We start from the raw sequence: 25,573 nt of genomic DNA, 5'->3' as shown, positions 1-25,573 counted from the left end.
CCACCATGCCCAGCTAATTTTTTGTATTTTTAGTAGAGACGGGGTTTCACCATGTTGACCAGGATGGTCTCGATCTCTTGACCTCGTGATCTACCTGCCTCGGCCTCCCAAAGTGCTGGGATTACAGGCTTGAGCCACCGCGCCCCGCAACTGTGTGTTTCTTGAATGAATGAATGATTTATGGACAAGCTGGGAGCCACCTGGTGGGCTGTACACACAGGGATATTTGCACACCAAACACCAGCAAGAGGGCAGGAGCCTGAATGACACTGTGACCCTCTCCGGGGTGCTGGGGGCAGGGCTGGCCAATGGCCCAACCCTTGTCCTGACCCGATATCCCCTCTTACGTGGAGAGAGGGTGGTGGGGCCTTGATTCTCAGGCTACAGTCCCAACTTCCTGTGCCGGCCGAGGCCTGGTGGGAAGGGAACAGTGAGAAAAGCCCCTCAAAGGACGGGACCTGGAGCCGTTTCTGATGGTCTCCCACGCTGGGGTCAGCCACCACGGGCTGGGGAGGGGGCCCTGGGCCAGCTCCTCACAGGCTGCTTCCCTCCCTCATTCATTCCCAAGGAGATCGTGGGAAGCTTGGAGGAAGCTGGCCATGGTTTGGGGTGAGCTATTTTTGGTAACAGGGTCCTTCGTCTCAGGCTCCAGGGGCCTGGGTGACTGGGAGGAGCTGTTTGCATTTCCTCTGGCCCCTTTGGCTCCCCCTGCCAGGGCCCAGGAGGACAGGGTCCCACCTACCATGTGAGCTTCCCTCTCCTGGGGGCTGGGGGTGTGGTGGGGGGCCAGGAACCTTTTTCCTGACAGCTCCAGCTCCTCGGGAGGGCAGGAAAGGCACTGTTCGGCACTTTCTGGACATTGCCCAGAGGTGGGTTCCAGGCCCTGCCTCCTGCCTGGGGCGGCTTCAGTGATCCTTGAAATCCTCCGATTTACACGGTGCTTTGCCACAGGCCCTGCCCTTCCACATGGCCACAGCCCTGGGAAGTGGGTGGCATAGCACTGTGAGCCCCTTACACAAGCAAGAAAAATGAGGCTTTGAGAGAGTGTGGCGTCCCCAGGGTCACACAGCTCATGGTCACGAGAAAGTGCCAGTGCCTTTAGCCCCGGCACAGTGGGGAAGGGGTCTGGAGCTGGGGAGCGAGGCAGCCCTCTCCTCAGGAGGAGGGACCCTGAGCCCTTGTCCGGTGGCCAGGTCACCCTCTGGGTGCAGAGCTGCTCTCAGCTGGGGTGGAGGCAGGGCAGATCCCTGGGGTGCTTAGGAGACTACCCTAGGTCCCAGTGGGGACATGGAGAAGGACCTGGACCTTCCCACCCTCTGTGAGGCATTCAGGCAGGTGGGCAGCAGAAGTTCCCCAGCTCAGGCCCACTCTAGGGGGCCCCGCCCACCAGTAGCAGCCCTGCTGGCTCAGGTCCACCCCTTGCCTCTTGCAGAGCACAGAGGCCCACGAGAACGGCAGGGACAGCCGGCTGGCATGGATGGGTACCCAGGAGCACCTTGTGTCCACTGGATTCAACCAGGTAGGGGGTTCCTCCTGGAGGAGCAGGGCACAGCCAGGTGGGGACGTGTCCAGCCCTTTGGGCGGGGATGAAGCCATTGGGAGGCAGGGGACAGAGGGTCAGTTCCAGGCCTGTCCATATACGGCCTGGCTGTGCGGCTGCGTCTCAGAGCCTCAGGGGACTGACGGCTGCTGAAAACTGGCAGATTCCATTTGCAATAGCTCAGTCTGACCCCAGGAGCCATGGTGGCCCCACAGGGACTGAGTCCACGGAGGGAACCGCCCCTGATCCTTTGTCACCTAAGGGTTCTTAAAGGGGCAGAACATGAAAACCCAAACCCTCTTTCCCTGGGGTGACTCCCACCCCACTCCAACTCCTGCTCTGGGGCAGGTGCCCCATTCCAGGCTGCACCCTCAGGCACTAGGTTTCCTGGGAGCCCCCGGGTGGGGCTGAGGGACAGGCCCCTCTGAGCCCCTCTCTTGCCCCCCCGCAGATGCGTGAGCACGAAGTGAAGCTGTGGGACACGCGGCTCTTCTCCAGCGCCCTGGCTTCCCTCACCTTGGACACCTCGCCCGGGTAGGAGCTGAGGCGCACAGGTGGGCTGGGAGGCTGAGGACCCAGGGTGCTGCTGGTGAGGGCACCTGATCCAGCCTATCCGTGAGGCAGGCTGATCTCCAGGGTATTCTGGGGTCCCTGAGCTGGGCTGCAAGGCCTTGCAACAGACACCTGGCCCCCTACACCCAGAGATTCCAGATGTCACCAGAAGCAGGTGCTCAGGTGCCCTCTGGTCCCTGGCAGCAGAGTGGGTTCTTGGTCACCAAAGGTGTCACAGCTGGGGCTTGACACAGGTATGCTTGGCATTCAGGGAAAGGGTGTGATCTGGAAGTACGAGAATGCGCTTGATTTTTGTGTGGATGTTCTGGCAGGGCTGAGGCCCAAAGAGGATCCAGACTATGATAGGCAGGTGGACGTGGGCAACATGGGGCAGCCTGGCCGGTTGGAGGTGGAGGTAGGCCTCAGCTTATACGGCCCACTGAAGTTTATGCGGCCTATTCTACACCAGCCACATGGCTGTCCTGTTCTGTTCTGAGGTCTGTCCCCAGGTGGAGCTGGTGCCCAGGCAGCCTCGGGGGCTCCAAGTGCACGTCATCCTTCCATCTGCCCCCAGAACTGTGTGGAGAGAGCTTTTGGCAGTGACTGGTGGGGTCCTGGCCAGGTAGGGTCAGCTCTGTGCAGAGATGGCCTTGGCCTACTGCAGCTAAGGAGCCAGACACCATGAGGCCCAGGGCGAGGATTTATGTCAGACCACCCATAACACAGCTGGGGAAACTGAGGCCGGGGGTGGTTCAGAGACTTAGGCAGGGCCCTGGTGGAGAGGCAGGGACTCCATCCCCCTTCTGAAGCTTTAGCCGTGACTCATGAGGGCCTTGCTGGAACCTTCAAAGGCAGGGGGATCCGAGGACATCAGAGCCAGGAAAGGGCTGGTCCTTGGCAAGCTTGTTCCTTCTTCCATTGCATAACTGAGGAAACTGAGTCACAGGCAACAGTGACCTGTCCAGGCTCTGGGGGTAAGAAAGGCTGTGGGATCTTCCTGGGAGTCCCCAAAAGAGCTCCCACCTGAGTGCCAGTGAGAGTTCCTGCCAGGGGCTTCCCCAGGCCGAGAGCCTCCCAGAAGAGGGGTGGCAGTCAGGGTGACAGTGACACCCTCTCCCATCCTCTTACACCCAGGGAGGGCCTGAGAAGCTGGCAAGGCCCATTTTATAGATGAGGAAAGCAAGGCTGAGCAAGATTCAGCACCTTCCCTGAAGCCACATGGAGGGTGAGCAGTGGAGTCAGGGCCGCCCTCAGCCTCCTGCCTGCTCTGGGCACAAGGGATTCAGGGAGGAGTTGGTGGAACCTGCTCTGCCTTGGGGGAGTCAGAGCTCCCTGGCCTTCAGACTCCACATCTAATATCTGGTCCCATGCCCCCCACCCCAGGCCCAGAGCTGCCTGGCATCTTGTCTTCTAGACCTTTCTAGGTCAGCCCTCCTTCCCTGGAGGGCCCCAAGCAGAGGCATTGGCGTGAAGGGACTGAGTACCAGTCACTTCCACCCACCACTTCCTGCCTTCCAGGCTCTGTCCCCAGATACAGGGTCCCCCCACTCCCCTGTAAGCATCTTCTGCCTGGCCCCAGTGTGGCCTCTGGAGGAGTTAACGATGCCCAGACCCCACGGTGCCACTGGCCAAGGCTAATCCTGTAATTACCACAGTTAAGAATAGCCTTGAAGGACCAGTGAGGACTGGAATTTCTTAAATCACTCCCAGATGGGTGGCTAGGCCAGAGTCCTCCTCCCTCTGCCCCCCCCCCAGCTCTGACCCCTGTTCTGCCAGCCCCCACAAAGCTGGTGGATGCTAAGGATGTGTGCCAGCTCCTTGGCTGTTCTCTGAGAGGTGGCGGGTCCCCTGCACCCCCAGATGTCCTAGAAGCCAGAGCCCCCCCACTGACTTCCTGGGGTGCTGGCGCTCCTGAATGAGTCTGAGCTGAGCATGGAGACTCTGGGGTGTCAACTGTGGGCACAACTGTTGGGCAACTGCATCCACTCCGCCACCCTCGAGTTCTGTTTTACAGATTTTCCATCTTGGCTTGGGCAGAACAGTGTGTGCCCTTATGAGAGCTAGAGGAGGACTGGGGTTATATACACACCCAACCCCTCCTCATCCTCATCCAGGGACCTCCTCTGTGGTCCCATCTATGCCCTCCCCTTGGCATTCATGGAATACCTGAGGGGAAGCCACAGTGGAAGGAGCAGGAATACTGGGAGCCAGGCCAGCCTGGCACACCAAGGTCCTGTCTCTGCTCAGGCACCTGGTCCATGGAGAGCTGCCCAGCACTTTGTGTGCCTGGCCCCGTGCTTGGCACAGGGTGGAGGTTGGGGGATAACGAGAGGACCAGCAACCTGCATCAAAGGAACAGCTCATGCTTTGGTCTTGGGGACACAGAGGTACACCTGTCTCGGGTGCCATGCTTCCGGGTGGCACTGAGTGGGGCTGAGTGTGTGAATGCCTGTGAAGGGGCTGGGTGAACTGTATCACTCTACTTACCCCCATAGAAGTAGGGTCTGCAGCTCACAGTGGCCCTAAGCCCTCCCGAGTGGTGGGCGGCCCTGTTAGTGGCTAGGGAACAGGTATTGGGGTCCTGTCTCCACTTACCGTGAGCATGCTGTCTTCCCTCCCTGTGGCCACTCCTTTTCGATAGACGAGGTTACTAGGCATAAAACAAGAGCATGTGTTGCCCGCATGGCCCAGGGCCTGCTGCGGTCAGCACCCGGTAATGGGGGCTTGCACAACCTCGGGTCTGCCCCTGGTCCCTGGCCTAGAGTCAGGGGGCTCATCCCAGGTTGAGGCTGCATCTCAGGTTGGTCGCCCTCTGGCTGTGTTCTCCCCTTCTCCAAAGCCCTAATTTAATGGCACACTCCAGACACCGTTCCTTGGAAGGCTTCCTTTCTTTGGGTCTTGCCACCCCCCACCCCTACCCTCCATCACCATCCCACTTGGCCAGGTTTGCTTTGCAGTGAAAACATTTCTTCAGCAGCCACCGTGTTCAGCAGCGGCCTCAGGCCCACAAAGGCCCCTTTGATGAGGCAGGCACAGGCGGAGGGAGGCAGGCCTGGCCACAGCCACTCCTGTAATGGGACCCAGGCCTACAGGAAATCCACCTGGACTGCCCCTGCTGCCTCAGGAAGAAGGGGCCCCACCCCGGCCCACTGCCACCACCCACTGCCTGCCTTGACCCACGGCCCACCCCCTCCCTCCTCTTGCCAGAGCCCTCAGCAGCCGCTAATTGAATCCAGAGCCTGGCGTGGCTGGGCCTGACTCGGTGCTGAAATCAACACCCTCGCTGCGGGGCCTGCTCTCTGGGTCTGGCTGGGCTGACTCTGTCCCGCCAGGGGTGAGCCTGGGGGCTGGTGCCGGGGCCATGACCTGTAGGACAGTGGCATGGGGCCTGCAGGAGGCTCACTCCAGCATGTTCAGGACATCCCTGTAGCCCAGTGGGCCCCCTTCTCTCCTTCCCACTGGGGGTAACAGGAAAAGGTGTTGTGTGTCCATCACTGTCCCCAAGCTCCCTGCACCTAGTCCAGGTCACAGCCGCACTCAGCATCCCTGCCCCCACCTCAGCATGCAGCCTTCCTGGAAAATACTCCCATTTCTGGGGTTTTCGGAAAGCCTGGGCACATCCCTAGTGCAGGGGCTGAGGGGGCATCCCAAGGCCACCAATCGTGGCGCCATCTGCAAGCCAGCCTGGGCCATTTGGTCCTGGTCCCAACCTGTCCATGGGGTCCCTGCCTTTGATGAGACACACTTCCCCTCCCACCAAGGCCCTCACTACAGATGGGGGCAGGAGGCAAGGAGCAGGATTTCCTGCTGCACCCATGCTGGGCAGTGGGGTGGCAGGTGAGAGTTAGGGCCATGCAAATCATCTGGCTCTCCTGGGACCTTGTAGGGAAGGTCCTGGAGGCCATCTAGTCTCACGACCATCCCCATGAGGCCTGGAATGAGAGTGCCCAGGGCACTGTCCCCAGAGGAAGGCAGGCAGTGAAATACCCCTCAGACCAACCCAGGAGGGCCTCGCCTGGCCCCATGTCTGCCACGAGAGTCTCCCAGCCTCACATGGGCCAGAGCTCCCGCTGGCAGAAGATGGGGCCTGGGGAAGGTAAGGTTCACTGACCAGTCCTTGTCCGAGGCCAGAGGCAGCCTAGCTCCCACAGCAAGCCCAGGGGTTGCTGACCGAGGGCCCCGGCTCCCACAGCGAGGCCTGTCCCTTCTCCATATCCCTCCACCCATCCCTTCTACCCTGGGACTGAACCTAAGAAACACATTTCATCTTTTATTTTTTCTTACAAAAAGCCTTCATATCATTGTTTGTTTTACAAAAACCAAAGTCCTTGTCTCTGAGTTTGAAAAACATCTTCCCAGAATAAATGGGAAAGGATCTCTTATAAATATATATATATTTTTTTAAAAAAGCAAAACATGTTCCTAAAGCATCTTCCTTTCCAGTTTCTTTTGTTCCTTCGCTTCCTGGGGCCGAGGCTAGAGTTGCACAGCCCTATCACCCACCTGCTGTCCCTCTGCGCTTTCTGGGGGCTTCCTTCACTGGCCCCCAAGGTCTGCTTGGGGTAGGAGAGCCCAGCAGGGTCCAGGCCTATGTTACCAGCACACGGCAGGGCCCGCCATGCCCAGGGATTGCACGTTGCAGAGGGTGGGGCAGACGCCATTCTCATAGGCACTCGGCTCTGGGGATGTTAGGGCTCATCACTGGGCCGCAGCATCTCACAGATGATGAGACCGAGGTACAGAGAGGGCAGGGCCCAGCTGTGGTCACACAGCCCAGCCTGCACATGTCCCGGCAATTGGGACTGAGAACTTTGTGGTGTGGCAGCAGAATGGGGCTGGCCGTCTCAGTGGCTGAGAGCCCAGCCCTGGCTGCCCTGTCTCTCCCTGGCTTAGATATAGGGCTTTGCGTGGAGGGGTGACTGGAGGCCGGGCCCTGGGAAGCCCATGAGTGGCATCTCACACTCAGGCCCGCCGGGCAGGGCTTCTCCACCACCCTCTCTTGCCTTTGGGCCTGGCTCCAAGGGGGCCTTCACCCCCTCCAGTTCCAGGGGCCCAGCCCCCAGCCCCAGTTGCCCTTTGTCCTGAGCTGCTGCTGCCACGGCCCGACCCCGACGCACACAGTAGGCTGCCCCTACCGCAGCCAGTGCGGCCAGGAGCACCGCGGCCAGGGCAGGTGCAATGAGGAGCGGCAGATTGCCCTCTCGGGCCTGGGTGACTGGGGCGTGGTTGGAGTGGACGGCTGGGGGTGTGCGGGCCTCCCCACAGGCCTCCTCGCCCTCTGGCACCCGCCCAGCCCCCAAAGGCATGACACAGATGGAGTAGGTGGCGTTGGGCCGCAGCTGGGTGACTGTGTACTCAGTGAGTGAGGCGGGCAGCCGCAGTGTCACAAGCCGCTTGTCAGGGCCCGACAGGTTGCGATAGGTGAGGCGGAGGCTTCGGAGCTGCACGGAGCTGCCCTGCAGGTAGCGCTGCAGCCCCACACGCAAGGAGGTGGGGCTTACCGGCTCGATGCCCAGGGACAGGGGCTGTGGTGGCTTCGACGTGGCTGGTGTAGGACTGGGCCACGTTCCCTCCCCCGTCTGGCTCTCACAGTACAGGCCTGTGAAGCCCTCGGGGCACAGGCACGCCAGGTGGTGCCGTGCCCCTAGATGGCATGTGCCCCCATTGAGGCAGGTGGACGGTGGGCAGTCCTGGGGCTGGGGGACAGGTCCTACAGTTGGTGGGGCACTGGAGGGTGCACTGGGGGCCTCAGTGGCCGGCTCTGTGGCACTAAGCCACGTAGGAGCCAAGCTAGAAGACAAGGGTGTGGGATCCCGTACCATGGGCCTCGTGGTGGGCATTGTGGCCGTGGTGGTTGTGGCTGGGCAGCCGAAGTCAGCGTAGTCAAGCTCCAGGAGCAGCCGGCCAGCGTTCTTGGGCGGGAAGTGACAGCGCGTTTCCTCAGGGCTGGCCAGTGTGACGTGGCTCTCACGCACCCAGGGGCCAAACCAGCTCAGGGGACACACGCAGTTGAAGGGGTTGCGGGCAGCTGCCAGTAGCCGCAGGCGGGGGAAGAGGCCGGAGAGGTCACTAGGCAGGGCCTGCAGACTCAGGTTGCTCAGGTCCAGCTCCTGCAGAGCGGCAAGGGCGGCCACATCCTCAGGGCGCAGCTGGGCGATGCGGGTGTTGCCAGCTAGCCGCAGGCGCGTCAGTCCTCGCAGGCCTCGGATCACAGGTGGCACGCGCTCCAGCTGGTTGTCGGACACATCCAGGTCATGGAGATTCCGCAAGCGGCTGAAGAGCCCCTCGTCCAGCTGCTGCAGCCCCAAGCCAGCCAGCCGCAGCGCCTCCACGTTGGCCATGTCCAGGATGCTGGGCTCCAGGGCCAGGAGGCTGTTGTGGCTGAGGTCCAGCAGCAGCAGGCGGGGCAGGCGCAGTGGGGGCAGTGCCCGCAGCTCATTGTCCTGCAGCTTGAGCTCCAAGAGGCGGTCGAGCGTGTCGAAGGCGCCAGGCTGGATGTGGCGGATGCGGTTCTTGCCCAGGTAGAGACGCTCGAGGCGCCGCAGGCCACGGAAGGTCTCGTTGGTGATTTCATGCAGCTTGTTGGCTGTCAGGTCCAGGTTGCTGAGGTTAGTGAGTGGCTGGAAGACCCCGCTGGGCAGGCTGGCGATCTGGTTCTGTGATAGGTCCAGGAGCTGCAGGCCCAGCAGGCCAGCAAAGCTGCCTGTGTCAAGTGTGGTGATGCCATTCTCAAAGATGTACAGGCCCACTGTGTCAGGTGGCACATCTTGGGGCACCATGGTCCCTTGGCGGGCAGTGCAGAAGACCGTTAGTGGCTGGCTGCATTGGCAGCCAGATGGGCAGCCCTGCACCCCAGGCCCCAGGGCCAGGAGTAGGAGCAGTGGCCGCAGCAGAGGGACCCTGGAGCACATCTTCTGTCCCTGGGAGCAGAGAGGAGGCAGACAGGAGACTGTGAGTCAGGGGCCTAGAGGGCAGCCATGCCAGGAAGAACCAGAGGGAATTCACTGCTCCTTCCCCCAAATGCAAGAGAATCTAACAGTTATGAGTCAGGTCACCAGTGCCCCTGACCCGGGTCCTGTCTCAGCTCAGACACTCCCTTACTGTGTGACCTTGTTATATCCAATGAATACAGAGGTCAGCATTTGGCCTGACATCCACTGAATGTGGAGTGACCATGCACTGCTTCCTCGTGAACCCTAGGTGCTCCCGCCTCTGCCTAGGTTAGGTCCCAGAATCCCCTGCCTCAGAGGTGGACAGGGAAGGAGAGAATCGTGGGACTTGGAGTGGCAGCTCCTCCCTACAGGGTCTGGAAGGAAGGGGGCAGACAGGCAGCTGGGTGGGTGTGTAAGCAGAGAAGCTGCCTGCCCCGGCCGCCGGCCCCTGCTGCCATGCTCCATGTCCTTCCCTCCTTGGAGGAGGGACTGCAGCGGGAAGACTTCACATGGAAACTATGGGATCCGTGTTTTTCCACTTGGGCAGTCAGATCTGCTTAGGTTGGGGGCTGCGGGCTGCCAGGAAGTGGCCGGTGGGAGGTTCCTGGAGGAGGGACAGAGGCCACAGGCATTGGCAGGTGTCCCCTGTGAGGGAGGGAGGTGGGGAGCTGAGGCTGGTGACAGAGCTGTAATTGGGGGGCCACAGGGCTCGGGGGGGACACTGGCTGCATGGCAGCCCCAGGGGCAGTGCCAGGCCTAGGAAAGCTCCCCAGTCATTCATCTACTGTTTCTCGGGATCTGCCCTGAGCTAGGCACCAAGAAAGATGAGCAGCAGCATCCCCTTGGCAGTGACGGTGCAAGTCCTTCCCGCTAAGTGTTTACCGTCACCTCAGGCAGCCCCCCGGCAGGCAGTCAGCACAGACAGAAGAAAGCAGGGCTCATGGAGATGCATGGACTAGCTGTCATTGCAGTGCGAGCCAGAGCCCAGGTCTGCAGCAGCCGCCTGTGACGGGTGCATGCCCTCCAGATGCCCTGGGGGCGGGGACTCCCACCAGCCACTCCACGCTCCAGATCTTAGCTGCACTGCCCAAGTCAGGCAGGTCTGTGGCTGGCCCCATCACCCAGACTCCTGGGGGCACCGCTGGGGCCATCCCCAGGAGCAGCCCTCCCCCCTTTGGCACCCCTAGAAGTCCCTGAACCTCATACAGAGTGCCAGCCTGTCCCTGGGAAGCGTCCTGCCCAGTGGCGCCTGCAGCTCACACAAGGGCCTTTTGTGTGGGAGCCTGGGCTTCCCCTTCCCCCAGGCCAGCCACGCAGGTAGTCCAGGTAACATGACCCCCACCCAGCCTGCAGTCCACCCCACTGCCCCAAGCTGGGGGGACCGTCCATGGGGCTTCCTCTCCTCAAGGTACTCGGGCTCCTGGAATGTGAGAAGATGGAGGAGCAGGTAGTCCCAGGACAGATGAGGCAAGTGACTGATAAGGTGGCCGCTGGGGTGTGCGGCAAGCTCGAGGTGGAGAAAGGAGGCCTTGTCCCCCGGGTTGGGCCCACATGGGCCCTGCCTACCTGTAGTATCCCCCTGCCAGGGTCATCTCCCCAGGAGCCACTGACCCTGAGACCCTAGCCAGTTAGCGATAACACGTGCCCTTCAGAGGCCAGCAGGGTAAGCGTACCTGACCTAGCGGTACCCCCCCTCGCTGTCGCATGCCCCCTTACCTCCCTGAGGCAAGACCTGGCCTGCCTTTGCCATAGGTATCTCCAAGCCTGCTTAACTCAGCCCTACTGAGGGACTAGCCCAGGAGGGCCTGGCACTGAACACTGGAAGAAGTGAGCATACTGAACCCCAAGCACGCGTCCCTGGCACAGCCAGCACCACCCCAGGGGGACTCGTGTCTGATGACTTAAGGCCCTCGGGCCACACCCCCCAGCCTTCTCCTCCCCCATGGGACCCGCTCCACCCTCACTGACTCAGAGGACGGCGGTGCAGCCTGGCCTCCAGATGTGGGCTGAGTGACCCCCACCCACCCCATGTCTATGTGGGGGGGTGAGGCCACCTCTGCCTGAATCAGCCTTCCCAGTGGGGCCAGGCCAGGGTCAGGAAGGGAGCAGCCAGGCTCCAGGGTGGGAGGGGACCCTACACGTGGCTAGCCTGGCCACCACCATGGCCTCAGCTCCCCTTGGGCCTCATAGAAGGTCACAGTAAAGAGCTCTCACTCCAGGCAGGCAGCCCTAGGCTCAGAGGTGTCCAAGCTGCGAGGCCGCAGACAGCTTCTTTGCCCTCGCGCCTGTTTTTTCATCTGAGTATCTGGGACACTTCAGGGCTGCAGTGGGGGATGCGTGTGGCAGCCTCAGTTGCTCAAGGCCCAGTGTGCAGGCTGGCTCTTGGGGGCACGTGCTCTTCACCCTGCACTGGGGAAGGGAATCAGCCATAGCTCTGGGCTCCGTAATCTGTTGGGTCTTTAATCAGCAAGGTCATGAAGGGGGAGGGGACCCTGTGGGTCCATCCAGCCACAGGCTGGCTTTCCTGCCCACTGGTATTGAGCTGTGGAATGTGTGCCCCTGTCAGCAGGACAGGGGGCTGGGTCAGGACTGCGGACTGGGGTCCTGGGCTCACCACCCAGCAGGCAGCAGCCAACCTGCTTGCCAGTCCTATAAAATGTGGGGTCAACTCTTTTGCCTGAGCCCCAATTCTACCCCTACAGCAAAGGGAGGAGGGAGAAGGCAGCAGTGGAGCTCTGGAAAACCCCAGAGTGTGTAAGCTACAGGCTGGCAGCTCTGAGGGCGCCGCCAGGGGCTCTTGGCACTGAGAACCCATCAGCCAGCCCCGGGAGGAACCCAGCAGGGGAAGGCTGACCATGGAGGGGACAGTGGCAGAGTGGTAGGGGACAGAGGCCAGAGTTCCTTTCTCAACTGTGGGCCTCAGTTTCTCACGTCTGGAGTTGCTGCAAGCAGCCCTGCCCCCTCACCCTCTGGAGTTGTAGTTTTCTGTTGTTCTGTTTGTTTTCAAATGGGGAAGTTCTTTTAACAAGATCTGGGAGCCGTCCAGCCCTCCTGGGGTCTGGGTGTGTGCTTGGTCTGTGCCTGGGGCTGGGGGCTGTCTACAAGTCATGCTGCGGTTGCCACCGCCTATCCACCCTCCCACCCAGTGATCCCAGGACCTGGGCTTTGATATTTGATCCACTAGCCAAGGCAGGGAGGTGAGACGTTTTCCTCTGCCAAGGGTGCAGGGGGTGTTGTGGAGGCAGCCCTGGGATTTAGGGGTGTTGGGTATGGGAAGACAACATCGAGGGTCTGGGGTCTCCTTCCTCCACGAAAGTCCTCAGCCTTGTCCAGTGCTCCTAAGTGGTGGTAAACATTCGCTGCAGAGGGTGGTACTTAGAAATGCAGAACCCTGCCTGCCCCCTCCACGCCCGCTGCACTGGGCTTGAGTGCTACTGAAGGAGGGGGCTTTGAGCCAGCTTTATACAAATCGGAGGCCGAGTCAAGGCCCCCACACAGAGGCTGCCCTCCACCCTGGGGGCTGCGGAGCGGGGATGGTGGGTATCTCCAGTTCTGGAAAGGGGTACTTGGGGGGTGAGCTGTCCTTTGGAGGCCCCCTTCAGCACAGGATTTCAGGGAGGAGCCCTATGAGTAAGGAGGATGAGGCACTTGTCATCTCAACTCTCAGGGGGACGCCCACCCACCCCGGGGGTGCAACACACATATGCCCAGGGTCAGGCAGGATGGGCAAGGGGGTGGCGTGGCTGGGGTGGGACCCAGGCATCTGGTGACCACATCACCCCTGGCAACCACCTCTCACCGATCCTGGGTCAGGCAGTGTGCCTACTGAGTAGGGTACAGGCTTGAACAGACAGATTGTCTGAGGAGAGCATGTCCCCGTCCTGTGCCAGATGCTTCAGAGTGGGTGCAGGACAGGCGCTGTGGGTCTGACCCTGCGGCTCTAGGCCCCTGATCCCTGTGCTGGCCTGCTGAGGCTCTGTGCGGCCAGCCAGCCCGGGCAGCAGCCCAGCCCCAGGAGTCTGCCAACCCCTCCAGGCAGGCGGGACTGTGCCGGCGGCCAGGACGGCTGGCTCCAGTTTCGCTGACGTGTCCGAGGAGGCTCAGGGCCTGGCTGGGTCTGCCCCGTCTCCCCTTACTTGGGACACAGCAGTCCCAGGGGCAGGGCAGAGAGGTCAGGGGTCTCTGTCTTGGGCTCTTACAGAAGGGGCAGAGTGGGCTGGGCCTCAGGTTCCTCAGGGGCTGTACTAGGTGGGCCCTCCCTCTAGGGGCAGTTCCCGACCCCTGGCTAGTGATTAAGCCAGGGACCCCATTGGTGTCAGTCTCTTTCTTACTCCATCTACTACCCCAAGCCAGCGCTCTTCATTCCCCAGATAATGCCACAGACAGGAGCTCAATCAGGCATTCATATATTTCGTGACCTCACCCAAGCACTCTCCCCTCTCTGGGCTTCCATCTCCCACCTGTGATGCCAGCTGGGGCCTTGCCCCCCAAGCTACACGTCAGAATCACCCAGGAAGCTTTCAGAAAAATACCCATGCTGGGGCCCCACCCCCAGGCCAATTAAACAAGAATTTCTAGGGGTGAGGCCCAGGCAGAGCTGTATTTTGGAGAAGCTCCTTGAGTGAGTCCTCCGCACACCAGGGTTCAGAACACCAAGGCAGAGGGTTGCAAAGGGGATAGTCAGGATGTCAGCTCATCTTCCTGTGCAGGGAGGGGGCTCTGGATCCCAGAGCAGGCGTGGACCAGCTGGCAGGCTGGGAGAGGAGCAGGCATGGGGCCTTCCATTTTCCTCCACCCAGGAGGCTGGCCCAGCCCCAGGTGGGTGCCTTCAGTGGCACGGTAGGTGACTTGGCAGCTGCCAGACCTGTTAGCCCAGGGCAGAGAGACCAGTGACTAAGGCCAGGCCCCAGCTCAGGTGAGCCCCTGGGGTGGTGGGACGTGCCATCTCAGTCACAAGAGGTGCAACCTGTCGGGGAGGACACCTGTGGCCCCAGGAGCTGTGTGGTGGCTGCAGCCCAACTAGAAATGGGCCAGCCCAGATGCCCTTGTCGGCACACGGCAGATGTGATGCCACCAGGGCTGGGCCCTCACACGGGGCACCCTCACTGCCCTGTCCCCACCCAGGGCCAAGCACCCATCTAGTAAGGCCCTAACCTGCAATTAACCCCAAACTTGCCAGAAGAACACCTTAGTCACCAAAGGAAGGCTGCCAGCCCTAAGCACCCTGGGCCAAGGGATTCTGAGAAGGAAGTGGCCCTAGAAGGGGTCTTGCTCTCCTGAAGCTTCCCATGCCAAATCCCTACAGTCACCCAGGATTCTTGGCCACCCCATGGCAGACCCCCTGGGGTCTGTGAGCTGATCAATGGGCAGGCGGGATGGATTCAGGGAGGCAGAACAGGACCTGGCCACTGAGCCACAACCCTGCCCCCGTACTGTTCTCTATGCCCAGCAGGGCTTGGGGCCCAGGGCCAGCAGGGGCCCCAGCGGCTGCCCCAGCCCCTTCCTGGTGCAGGCCTGCTCCCTCCTCCCTCCTTAATTAAATCTCTCAGGCAGCCCCTGAGGAATGTCAGAGCCTTATTACATTCCCTATGAGGAGTCCGGTGGGGGCCGTCTCTAACCTTGGAGAAGAATTGGCCCGTCGCTTGCCCCAACCCCCTCTAAAACCGAGGTGGTTCGAGGGAGCCTCCTCCGGCCTCCTCACACCCAGGGAGGCTGGAATGAGGAAAAGCGGGGGAGGCCAGCAGCCCAGTGAGGAGGGAAAGCAATCCGGCTGACTCTGGAATCTGGAATGTGGAAACCGATAAAAGGAAGGAGGCTGAGGCCCTGCCCCCCCTGGTGCAAGCAGGATCCCCAAACACCCCCGCCTGCCCCCAAACACACAGCCCTGCTCCAGTCACGCGCATGCAGACACGCCCACGACAGACACACACCCACTGGGCTGTGCTCCTGCTGACATACATACACACACACACACACACACACACACACACACGCGTGCACCCTCCCCCTTCTCCAAGAACTCAAGCAAATTCCACAGCAGTGAGGGGAGCTGGTTTTCTTGGCAGCACAGAGCCTTGGGCTCCCCAGCCAGGGAGGGGTCTCTAAGGGCAGCTGATGGGGGTGTCCAGAAGAGGTCACTAACAGAGTTAGGTGGCCTTGCTGCACTCCCGTGAGCTCAGGGCTGGTGAGGGATGGCTCTGTGGGCAGCCTCCCCTCTGCACACCTCTGCTCTGCCAGAACGACTGGCTGGCTGGCCTGCTGAGGTGAGAGCTCCCTCCTGGGCTCAGCAGGGCCCTGCTTTCTTGTTCCCAGAGGCTGCCAAGTATAGTGCCAGGACCCACTTATAAGCCCATGCACTTATAAGCCAACTTAATTCTATTTACTTGGGAATTGTCCCAGCTTCCCCAGGGCTATCCATGGGGGTGACAGTAATAGGAGGTGGAAGCAGCGGACCCATCTCCTGCCCGGGGCATCTCCCTGGCCATCTCCCTGTCCCCTGGGGCCAGAGGGGCATTCCTGGGGAAAGCACAGGTCTGGGCAGTGTCTGAGAAGCTCCTTATGCTGAACCCTCTTCTCCCATTCCCAGAATGTGGAGAGAGGTGCCATCTGAACAAATGCCCTGAGACCGCAGCCCCCGGCCCCAGCCCCATCTGACCCTCCGGACCCACAGGTATCAGGGCAGCTATTCCAATGTGCAGTAGACCAGGAGGTGGGGACAGTCAGTGCCCGGTCCCCAGGCTGGCACGGGTGTGCACATCCTCCCTCCCCAGGCCCAGGGGGAGGCTAGATAATGGCCTGGAGGGGATCCAGCTGGGCTGCTCATCACCAGAGCCTCTTCCTGCCTCTGACACTCTGTTTACAGAAGCTCCAGGCCAGCTCCCCTGGGAGAAGAGAGTAAACTCAGGGGACTGCTCCCCATCCCCCACCTGCTTGCCCCATCTCTGTTGGGTTTTGTCAATAGCTGGGCTCATCCTGGATGTTGATGCCCACCAGGGCTGGCTCTAATGGACCCTGCTTGGAAAGCCCCAGCCCAGCCACCCCTCTATGCCCTCAACACCCAGAGTACAGTCTAGTGTGAAGAGACCTTGGAGATTTTATCCAGTCCCCAGCGCTGGAGGCTCTCACCCTGGGGAAGGGGGCTCTAGGTCCTGGTGCCTCCCCCCAGAGCCTCATTTGCCCTTGGTGCAAAAGGCAGGTGGGGGGACACCTAGATCTTCAGGACCTCTTGCTTTCACCATGCACACTCCACCCCTGGGCCACAGCAGGAGAGGCGGTCAGTGACCCTGGTGTGGTAATTGTTAACGAATGGGGGAAAGGCAGAATGGTTGGCACCAATCGGCTTGGCCTGCCAGTGACCACAGGGGACCGCGACAGTCCTCAGGCCCCAGCAATGCCAGCCCATGGACACAAAGGACTAGGCTGGCTCCAGGCCACTGGGTTTGCAACCTAAGCAAAGCCCCTTCCCTGGCAGAGGCAGAGACCTGGCACCCTGATACCCAGAGCACTAAGAGCCCTGGCCAGTCCAGGTCTATCCCCAACCTGGAGGGATAAGCATCAGACACCCACCAGCCACTCCCCAGCCCTCCCTAGGGCTGCATATCTGTGGCCCCCAGCTGTGATTTGAATGACAAGGGTCCAGAGGACCCCTAGGCAGCCCTTCTGCACAGGAGCACCGACTGCCGGACCCCAGGAGGGAAAAGTAACCCAAGCCTACGGCTGGGCTCTCCCCCTCAAATGGGTTTGATTCATAAAACTGGTCATGCTGGAGGGCCCAGCTGTGGGAGGAAGAAGCAAGGGGAGGGGGTGTTTATTTTGTCTGCTTGCAGCCTCGAGGGCTCAACTCACACTCAGGCGCGCACCCTGGCCGGCTGCGGGGCTGTCGGCACCCCAGGACTGCGAGGGAGGGAATGCACAGGGCCTGCCCGCCGGGCGGCCCAGGTGACCGTGCGGCGACCGTGCCGTGCTCCCGCCCAAGAGTGCGTGTGTGCGCGCGGCGGTGGTCCACGCGCGTCAACCGCGCGTGTGCACAGCCTGGCCGTGGGGCCCCTGTCCCCGCCCGCAGCCCCCCAGCCCCTCAGAAACTCACCGGGATGCGGCGGCAGCGGCGCAGGGAGCCGGGCACAGCAGGCCGCGGCCTCAGTCCTTCCCGGCCGGCCGGCCGGCCCAAGGGGGAATTCCTGGGTTCTGAGGCAGCCACGTCCGTGTCCGTGTCCGTGTCCGTGTCCGTGTCCGTGTTCGTGTTCACCCGCCCCAGGCTCGGGCGCCGGAGTCTGCTCGCGGGAGGCAGGTCGCGACTTAAGAGCCCCGGGGGGGCGGGCCCGCCGCGGCAGGGGGCGGGGCCTCTCCCAATTGGCCGGGGCGGGGCCGCCCGGAGACACGCCCCTTCCCCACCGAGGGGCTCCTGGGCCGAGGTGGCCTGGTCCTCACCCTGCGGCCTTCCGATCTTGGTGGACAAACCTTGCCAGGTGTGGGTTTGCTGGATGACACTGGGCAGGTTCCTGCTTTTTGTGTAAAAAGCAAGAGACTTGAGGAGTCTTAAGAGTCACAGTCCAGATGCCTATGAGGCACCAGGCAGGTGACAAATACTAGAAGTTCACTCCAGGGCCTGGGTGGCCCTAGATAAATGGGGTGGCGGGAGTGGGGCTGATAAGGGCTAAGTCCTCGTGACCATCCCAGGCCTGCTAGAGCTTTGGATTTTTGAAGAGAAACTGGAAATCCAGATTTTTAGGTGAAATCTCTCAATGTGTTATTGTTGGTAGCTAATCCCAATTTGAAAAAACTCCTGGCAGCCCACAGAAAGCCCTTTCAAGAGCCTCCTAAGTACAGACTCCAATGCCAAATCCAAGTTCAGGGTCCTCTTAGCCATTACAGCCTTCAGAGCTGTGAGCACCCCTGGACTCTCTTCCCACTATATGAGATGAAGGAGCTGAGTCAGGGAGGGCAGTGGTGGTCTGCCCACAGCCCCACAGTTACTGGCAGCTTCAAGCCTGAGATGTGGAGGCATAGAGGCAGTCACTGTCGGTGGGTGGGGCCTAAGCTGCAGTTGACAGTGGTCCTCAATTGGGCAGGAGGGGGCGGGTGCCAGGGGCTGGACTAGTCCAGAAAAATCCCCTGCCTTGGAGGATTCCAGGAAAACACTCTACCCTCCTCCCCCTCCGCATTTGTGGTCAGTCATGCCTCAGAGCCTTTAGGGGCCCAGCTCAGCTCCTGACTTCCGGAGAGCCCTTGTACACCCACACCCTCTCCAGCCCGGCCTGTAGCCAAGGCCCTTGGCCGGGCTAGCTCTAGTCTTTGGGGGGCCTGAAGGCTTATGCCCAGGAAGCTGGGCCACACCAGCTAGAGGGTTTTGTAGTCTCTGGAGAACTCAGTTATCTCCAGAAGGCAGGATGGCCTCTGTCTAGCTGTCAAAGACTAAGCAGGGTCTGGCTGGGACAGTCACCTTCTAGACCTCCCCGCCACAGGACTCTCTCCCCACAGGGCCCCTTTCCAGGGCTGGCAGGGCTCCATACCCCACACGTTTCTCAGTCTACATGGATTAGGGCATGGCTTGCAGACCTCTGCTCCTGGGTCAGGGCTGGCCCTTGGATACATTTAGTACAGCCTTTATGGGAGTTTTTACAACTTTGAAGACCCTGCCAACATATTAAAATGGGGCTTCCCAGCTTGCGTTGAACAGGAACTCTCAGCTGGGGCTGAGTGGCAGCTGCTGCCTCTGCCAAGGTGTCGACTCATGGATCACCCCAGTCCCCACCATTCCCTGCTGCCTCCCACCAAGCTGTCCACTCACTTGAGCTTCCTGCCTGGACTCAGAACCATCTCAGCTTCCAATCAGTGCTCTGCGGCCTCTTGTGAGACTTTCCCTGCCTCTTCCCTTGGCTCTGTGTCCTCAGAAGCCCTCAGAAGCATCCACGGTTGCCCAGGGTGAGGGACAAAGAGGGCTCCAAGAGCCTCCAGCCTGACTTTCCCCAAAGAATGGGACTTTCTGCTGGCCTCGAAGCTTCTCGCCTCTGTGGCCAGTTCTTGCAGATAGAGGGACCCCATCTGCGTGGTGTCTACCCCCTGCTCCAATCCTGTGCTCTGGGCTTACACAGGTCCCCATCCACCCAGAGGCTCAAGAGAAGCTTCTAGGAGACCCCTCTTAGTTTATCCAATATTGCCTCATATGGTTTCAAGGTGCCACTCACCTTTAGAACCTAGTTACCAGCAGCCTGCATACAGCGGGGGAGCTACGGAGTGTGGGGATGGGGGTCCAAGGATCCTAACTCCCCAGGCTGGGTGGCAGGGACAGATCCAAGGGACCCAGACTGCTTTGGACTGGGGCAATGGCAGAATGTCTGGGTTGGTGGGAAGGGGCCTGACGGGGAGAGATGGGCTGGAGGGGAAGACAAAGGAGGAGGCTTGCAGCTGCTTTTTGCAGCAACACACCCTTGGTGCTTCCCCTGTGTGCTAATCAGAGAGCTGATGGGCTTATCTGGAGGCTGAAGCTGCTCCTACCTCCCCGTTGGTACTGAGGTTGTCTTCTAGCTCCTGGGACCTGGCTGAGGGGTGGGGGCAGATGTGGGCTCTAGACCTTCTATAACTTTATGCCTGGGACAGACCCCTGGACCTGGGTCAGGGTCAGAGCCCTTCCCAGTGGCAGGCCTAGATTCCAGCAGGAGAGGTGCTGGCAGCACCTCTTACGACTTCTTGCCCTCTGCCTGGCTGGGGCTCACATACCATGTTCCGGACCCAGACCCAGCTTGGTTCTCTCTTTTTTTTTTTTTTTTGTTTTCTCTGTTGCTCGGGTTGGAGTGCAGTGGTGCGATCTCAGCTCACCGAAACGTCTGCCTCCCCGGTTCAAGTGATTCTCCTGTCTCAGTTTCCCAAGTAGCTGGGATTACAGGTGTCTGCCACTATGCCCAGCTAATTTTTTGTATTTATAGCAGAGACATGGTTTCACCATGTTGGCCAGGCTGGTATCGAACTCCTGACCTCATGATTTGCCCACCTCGGCCTCCCAAAGTGCTGGGATTACAGGCATGAGCCATGGTGCCCAGCCCCCAACTTGGCTCTCTTTATAAGGCCTGGGGGTCAGGCCCATGCCAGTGCTTGGCCAACCTTTAGGGCTGGGTGCCGTGACCCCATTTCTTGGCCCGTGCCACAGGAGGCAGGATGTTCCTGCCTGGCAGAGTTGTCCAGGTGAGAAAGACTTGAGGTGAGAAAGACTGGCCTGACCTGTCGGAGGAGCCAGCCCTGCCCTCCCGGACTTCCTGCCCCTCAGCTGCTGCCTCTGAGTCAGTGGCTGGCTGGCTGGCTGGCTGGCTGGCTGGCTGGGTCGATGGGATGGGGGTGAGGGAGGCCGAGTGCCAGGCTTCCTCAGGCGGTTGGCTGAGCACATAGGTGAGCCTCTGATGCCATGAGGAGTACCCAGGCCTGTTTCCCACCTCTCATAAGGGCAGCTGAGGGGCCATGGGAGCCCCGCCCTCGCCACTTGCCCTCAGCTTCTGTCCTGAGACCTGTTTCCACTCCTCCCAACCTGTGTTCCCAGCAGACAGTGTGATCCCTGCTCAACACCAGTCTGGTCCTATCCTCTTTCTATTTTTATTTTTTGAGACAAGGTCTTGCTCTGTTGCCCAGGCTGGAGCAGGGTGATGCGATCTTTTTTCTTTATTGTTTTTTGTTTTTGTTTTTTTTTTTTTTTTTGAGATGGAGTCTTACTCTGTTGCCCAGGCTGAAATGTAGTGGCACAATCTCAGGTCACTGTAACCTCCACCTCCTGGGTTCAAGCACTTCTCCTGCCTCAGCCTCCCAAGTAGCTGGGACTACAGGTGCGCACCACCACACGTGGCCAATTTTTGTATTTTTAGTAGGACAGGGTTTCAGCATGTCGGCCTGACTGATCTCAAACTCCTCACCTCAAGTGATTTATCCACCTCAGCTCCCAAAGTGCTGAGATTACAGGTATGAGTCAGCATGCCTGGCTTTTTTAATTTTTAATTTTTTGAAGAGCCAGGGTCTCACAGTGTTCCCCAGTCTGGTCAGTGTGGCGGCTGCCACAGCTGGGAGACTTCTGGTCAGTGTTGACCTGCTGGGCTCAATGATCCTCCCACCTTGGCCTCCCAAAGTGCTGGGATCACAGACATGAGCCACTGTGCCTGGCCTAGCCTCTTTTGCTGGAAACACACTGCCACCTTTTTGTTTGCTCATCTACTAGAGACAGAACTCCCCTCCTGACATGCACCAGCCCTCCCATCTAGCCCCCACCTGCCCATCCTGAGCCTCAGCCCTCACCCACACTGTCCAGGCTGCCAGACACATCATCTATCTTGTTCCTCAAATAGGCCATGAACCCACCTGCCACAGGACCTTTGCACAGGCTGTGCTCTCTCCGAAACTCTCTCCCTGTGAGGTATTTGATTTTTGCATGACCTTGGGATCGGAGGGAACACCCCCTCCCCCACAGCTGAGGCCCAGTCGCCCTGCCCCGTCATTGCATGTCCTCGGTGAACCTTCCCTTCACATGTTTGTCTATGGGATTGTGTCTGTCTGCCTCTTGTGCTAGGCTGTGAGCACCTTGAGGACAGAGGCAGGGTCTGTTGCACTCACTTCTGGATATACCTGCATGCAGGTCGAGCCGAGGACCAGGCACAGACCACCTCATCAAAGGAATGAATGACTGTGAATTGATGAATGAGTGAGTGAAAGCCCTGTTAAAGCTGCTCAAGGGGACTTGTTTCCAGCCCCACTGGAGCCGGTGTCCATGTGGAGGGCACCTGAGGTCATGCACACCTTGGTCCCCGACCCTCCGCCTCTGCCACCACAGGCAGTGGTCAGGCCAGGTTGCAAAGGGTATGGCTGAGCCCGTCTCACCCTGCTGGGCCCGCAGTAATTAGGGCCCTGTGTTACTCACAGGTGACCAGCCCAAGGCACTCCAGGAAGTCATGGAGACACCCAGGACCCCACCCAGCTTCCCAGCCATCTGTGGCTCCTGGCAGAGTGGGGAGGAGAGGTGGGCAGGACTGCTTAGTGGCCAGCTGGTGGGAGGGTCAACAGTGGAGGGGGCCTGGGCCCTTTGTCACTGGGGTGAGGGATAGAGGCGGCTGCCACAGCTGGGAGACTTCTGACCCTGGCAACACAGTGGGGATGAGGTTCTATTTGAGGGTGTCAGTGTCTGGGTTGGGGGGATCCCTGTCTGCAGATCCTGGAAACAAGAAACCAAGACCCAGTGCAGTGGCTCACGCCTGTAATCCCAGCACTTTGGGAGGCTAAGGTGGGAAGATCACTTTAGGCCAGGAATTTGAGACCAGCCTTGGAAACATAGTAAGACCCTGTTCCTACAAAAATGAAAGTAAAAGCCCAGGCACGGTGGCTGACACCTCTAATCCCAGCACTTTGGGAGGCCGAGATGGGCAGATCACAAAGTCAGGAGTTCGAGGCCAGCCTGGCCAACATGATGAAACCCCGTCTCTACTAAAAATACAAAAAAATTGTTGGTGGCCAGTGCCTGTATTCCCAGCTACTTTGGAGGCCGAGGCAGGAGACTCGCTTAAACCCGGGAGATGGAGATTGCAGTGAGCCGAGACCGTACCATTGCACTCTAGCGTGGGTGACCAAGTGAGACTCTGTCTCAAAAATAAATTAATTAATTAATAATAAAAAAAGTAAAAATGGCCAGGCATGGTGGTGCGCACCTGTAGTCCCAGCCACTCTGGAGTCTGAGTGGGAGGATCTCTTGAGCCCAGGAGGTTGAGGCTGTAGAGAGCAATGAGTGTGCCACTGCACGCCAGCCTCGGTGACAAAGGGAGACCCTGTCTCTAAAAAAAAAAGCAGCAGCAAAGATCAGGATTGAGAAACACAGGAAAGTATCTGTCAGAGTTCTCCCAGGCCCCCACTCCCTTCAAAAGGCCGTGGAGTGGGAAGGCAGCTCTCACAGGGCGCAGGGGCTGTGCAGGGGTCTCCGAAAGGCCCTTGGAGGGAGGCATAAAGCCCTGGGCAGTGACAGGCAGTTGGCCAAGGCTGAGCTGGGCATAGGGTGGCAGGGGCTCTCAGTCTGCTGACTCTGTTCCCAACTGCCATCCCATCATGCTACCCCCTTTGAGACCAGCGAGGGCCTGGGAGCATCCTGCCAGCAGGCTCAGTGGGGCTATAGCCTGTGGAGGGCAGGGAGGCCCAGCAGCCGAAGGGGCTCCTTCTCCCAGGCACCTGGCTCTGATTTGGGCACAGGAACTTGAAGTCAGCGTGGAGGGGGCTCTGAGCCCAAGTCCCAGGGAGCGTGGGGTAATGGAGTAGAGGGCCCCAAACCTTTGTGCAGATCTGGAGCGGCAGGGCTGGCCGCACTGCTCCTGGACACTGCCTATCCACAGGCAGCGCTGAATGGGATGGGGGCTCCTTGCATCTGGCATCCCCCCTCCACCTTCCCTGGCAATGCTGGCCTGATGTCTAGGCTGTCAGAAGTGCGAAGGGGACAGAATGCACCTGGGGTCTTCTTGGAGGAAGATCTGGGGCTGAGATTGGGCCCGAGCTCCCCTGTGCCCAGGCGCAGCTGAATCCTGGAGTGACGCAGGTGTGCAGGTGGAGGCCTGAGAGGAGCAACTGGGGTGTGGGCGTTTGCTGGGCATGTGGGAAGCTGAGGAAGAGGAGGGGGTTCCTGGGGACCAGACTGAATGTGGCTGGATGGCCAAGTGGCTCCCGGTCACTGTGGCACCTCTCTGGGGCTCCCACCTGGGGTCACGAGGCTGGCTGCCCTCCCACTGCCCTGACCCACCATCCTGACCTCTCTCCTTCAGGTGTCTCTTGCCCCTGCTGGACCCTGACTCTGGGCTCCTGGTCCTGGCAGGAAAGGTGAGTGAGAAGCTGGGGCTCCCACTGGCATCCACACCCTGGAGTCCAGCCCCTGACCTTCCCTGAGGGAGAGGAGGAACTAGAACAGGGCTTCTGTGCCTCCTCGTGCAGCCAAGGTGACTATAGCTCTCCTAGAACACTGGCCTTCCTGAGAACAAGACCGAGAATAGAGTGGGCTGAGCACACAGTCAGCACTCCGTAAATTCTGACGTATACCCCCAGTGCTCACCCCATGCGCAGTGAGGCTGAGCAAGTGACGTAGAGTTGGCCCAGGGCTCAGCTCAGCACCGAGCATGTGAGGTGGCCCCATCGCCAGCCACCGTGGTTCTGTGGCTCAGGTTCTTGGGGGAGCTGGTGCCAGCCCTGGGCCCTCCCTAGGGGTGCAGTCAGCAAACAGGGCTCAGTTCAGACTCATTTCAGGGCGAGAGGCAGCTGTACTGTTACGAGGTGGTCCCGCAGCAGCCGGCGCTGAGCCCAGGTAAGCCTTGCTTCCTTGCCCCGTCTCCCCTACCCTCCACTCCTCCATCTGTCCTGCCCGTCCCCCTGTGGTATCCTTAACAGTGACCCAGTGCGTCCTGGAGAGTGTGCTTCGGGGGGCCACCCTTGTGCCCCGGCGGATGCTGGCCGTCATGAGCTGCGAGGTACTCCGTGTCTTGCAGCTGAGCGACACAGCCATCGTGCCCATCAGCTACCATGTGCCCCGTAAGGTGAGGGGGACCTGGGTGAGGGGCTGAGGGGACTGGGGAGTCAGGGGCCCTGGGCTTCACTGGCTGCCTGCTTGTCTGTGGCCAGGCTGTGGAGTTCCATGAGGACCTGTTCCCGGACACCGCCAGCTGTGTGCCTGCCTCTGACCCCCACAGCTGGTGGGCTGGGGACAACCAGCAGGTAGGACCAGGGCCTATCACCTTTCCTGGCCTCGTCCAGCCCCTGGGAGCCCCCTGTCTGGCTGTGTACCAACTCAGCCTGGCCTGCTGGGTGCTCCCCTATCCCCACCCATTCGACCCTTCCATGGGGTCCCTCCTGACCAGGCAGCCCATGTCCCCATCGCCCACTGCTGGCCCTCCTGCAGGTGCAGAAGGTCAGCCTCAACCCTGCCTGCCGGCCCCACCCCAGCTTCACTTCCCGTCTGGTGCCCCCTATGGAGCCTCTTCCTAACGTAGCCCAGCCTGCAGTGACAAAGACACCTGTGGGCGATGCAGACCCAAGCGTAAGTACCAGGGCCTCCCCCATCCTACCTTGGCGACACCACAATGGCTGCCCTGCGTGTTTACCAGTCCAACAGCCTTTTTTTTTTGAGACAAGAGTCTTGTTCTGTTGCTCAGGCTGGAGTGGCAGTTGTGTGATCTCAGCTTACTGCAACCTCCTCTTCCTGGGCTCAAGTGATTCTTCTGTCTCAGCCTCCTGAGTAGTTAGGATTATAGGCATGCACCACATACCCGGCGAATTTTTGCAGGTTTTCTTTGAGAGGAGTTTTACCCTTATTGCCTAGGCCAGAATGCAGTGGTGTAATCTTGGCTCATTGCAACCTCTGCCTCCCAGGTTCAAGTCATTCTCCTACTTCAACCTCCTGAGCAGCTGAGATTACAGGCACCCACGACCATGCCCGGCTCATATTTGTATTTGTAGAAGAGACAGGGTTTCACCATGTTGGTCAGGCTGGTCTTGAACTCCTGACCTCAGGTGATGCACCTACCTCAGCCACCTCCCAAAGTGCTGGGATTATAGGCAT

At 60.0% G+C, this 25,573-nt stretch overlaps 2 protein-coding genes across 2 annotated transcripts in view; one reads left to right on the top strand and one right to left on the bottom strand.

Moving 5' to 3' along the window:
• Nucleotides 1–25,573, top strand: part of LOC108287511 (coronin-7) — a 63,672-nt gene that overhangs the window by 28,793 nt on the left and 9,306 nt on the right. The window contains exons 6-12 of the mRNA XM_017505954.2: nucleotides 1,433–1,519; nucleotides 1,992–2,074; nucleotides 23,790–23,844; nucleotides 24,265–24,322; nucleotides 24,406–24,551; nucleotides 24,637–24,729; nucleotides 24,914–25,051. Coding sequence (XP_017361443.1) covers nucleotides 1,433–1,519; nucleotides 1,992–2,074; nucleotides 23,790–23,844; nucleotides 24,265–24,322; nucleotides 24,406–24,551; nucleotides 24,637–24,729; nucleotides 24,914–25,051 — 660 coding nt within the window. The remainder of the gene's footprint in view (nucleotides 1–1,432; nucleotides 1,520–1,991; nucleotides 2,075–23,789; nucleotides 23,845–24,264; nucleotides 24,323–24,405; nucleotides 24,552–24,636; nucleotides 24,730–24,913; nucleotides 25,052–25,573) is intronic.
• On the bottom strand, nucleotides 6,350–17,521 carry VASN (vasorin). Its single transcript, XM_037730472.1, has 3 exons — nucleotides 17,266–17,521; nucleotides 17,111–17,235; nucleotides 6,350–9,012 (listed from the first exon to the last, which is right to left on the bottom strand). Exon 3 carries the CDS (start codon nucleotides 9,001–9,003, stop codon nucleotides 6,982–6,984), a length of 2,022 nt encoding a protein of 673 aa, XP_037586400.1. The 5' UTR covers nucleotides 9,004–9,012; nucleotides 17,111–17,235; nucleotides 17,266–17,521; the 3' UTR covers nucleotides 6,350–6,981.

The sequence above is a fragment of the Cebus imitator genome, unplaced genomic scaffold (assembly GCF_001604975.1).
Source record: "Cebus imitator isolate Cc_AM_T3 unplaced genomic scaffold, Cebus_imitator-1.0 Scaffold346, whole genome shotgun sequence".
NCBI classification, from domain to species: domain Eukaryota; kingdom Metazoa; phylum Chordata; class Mammalia; order Primates; family Cebidae; genus Cebus; species Cebus imitator.
Note: the sequence above shows the minus strand (reverse complement) of the source record. Positions and strands in the feature narration are given on the sequence as shown.

Bases quoted from the DNA above. Each gene is read 5' to 3' on its own strand.
- VASN (XM_037730472.1), bottom strand. From the start codon at position 9,003: ATGTGCTCCAGGGTCCCTCTGCTGCGGCCACTGCTCCTACTCCTGGCC.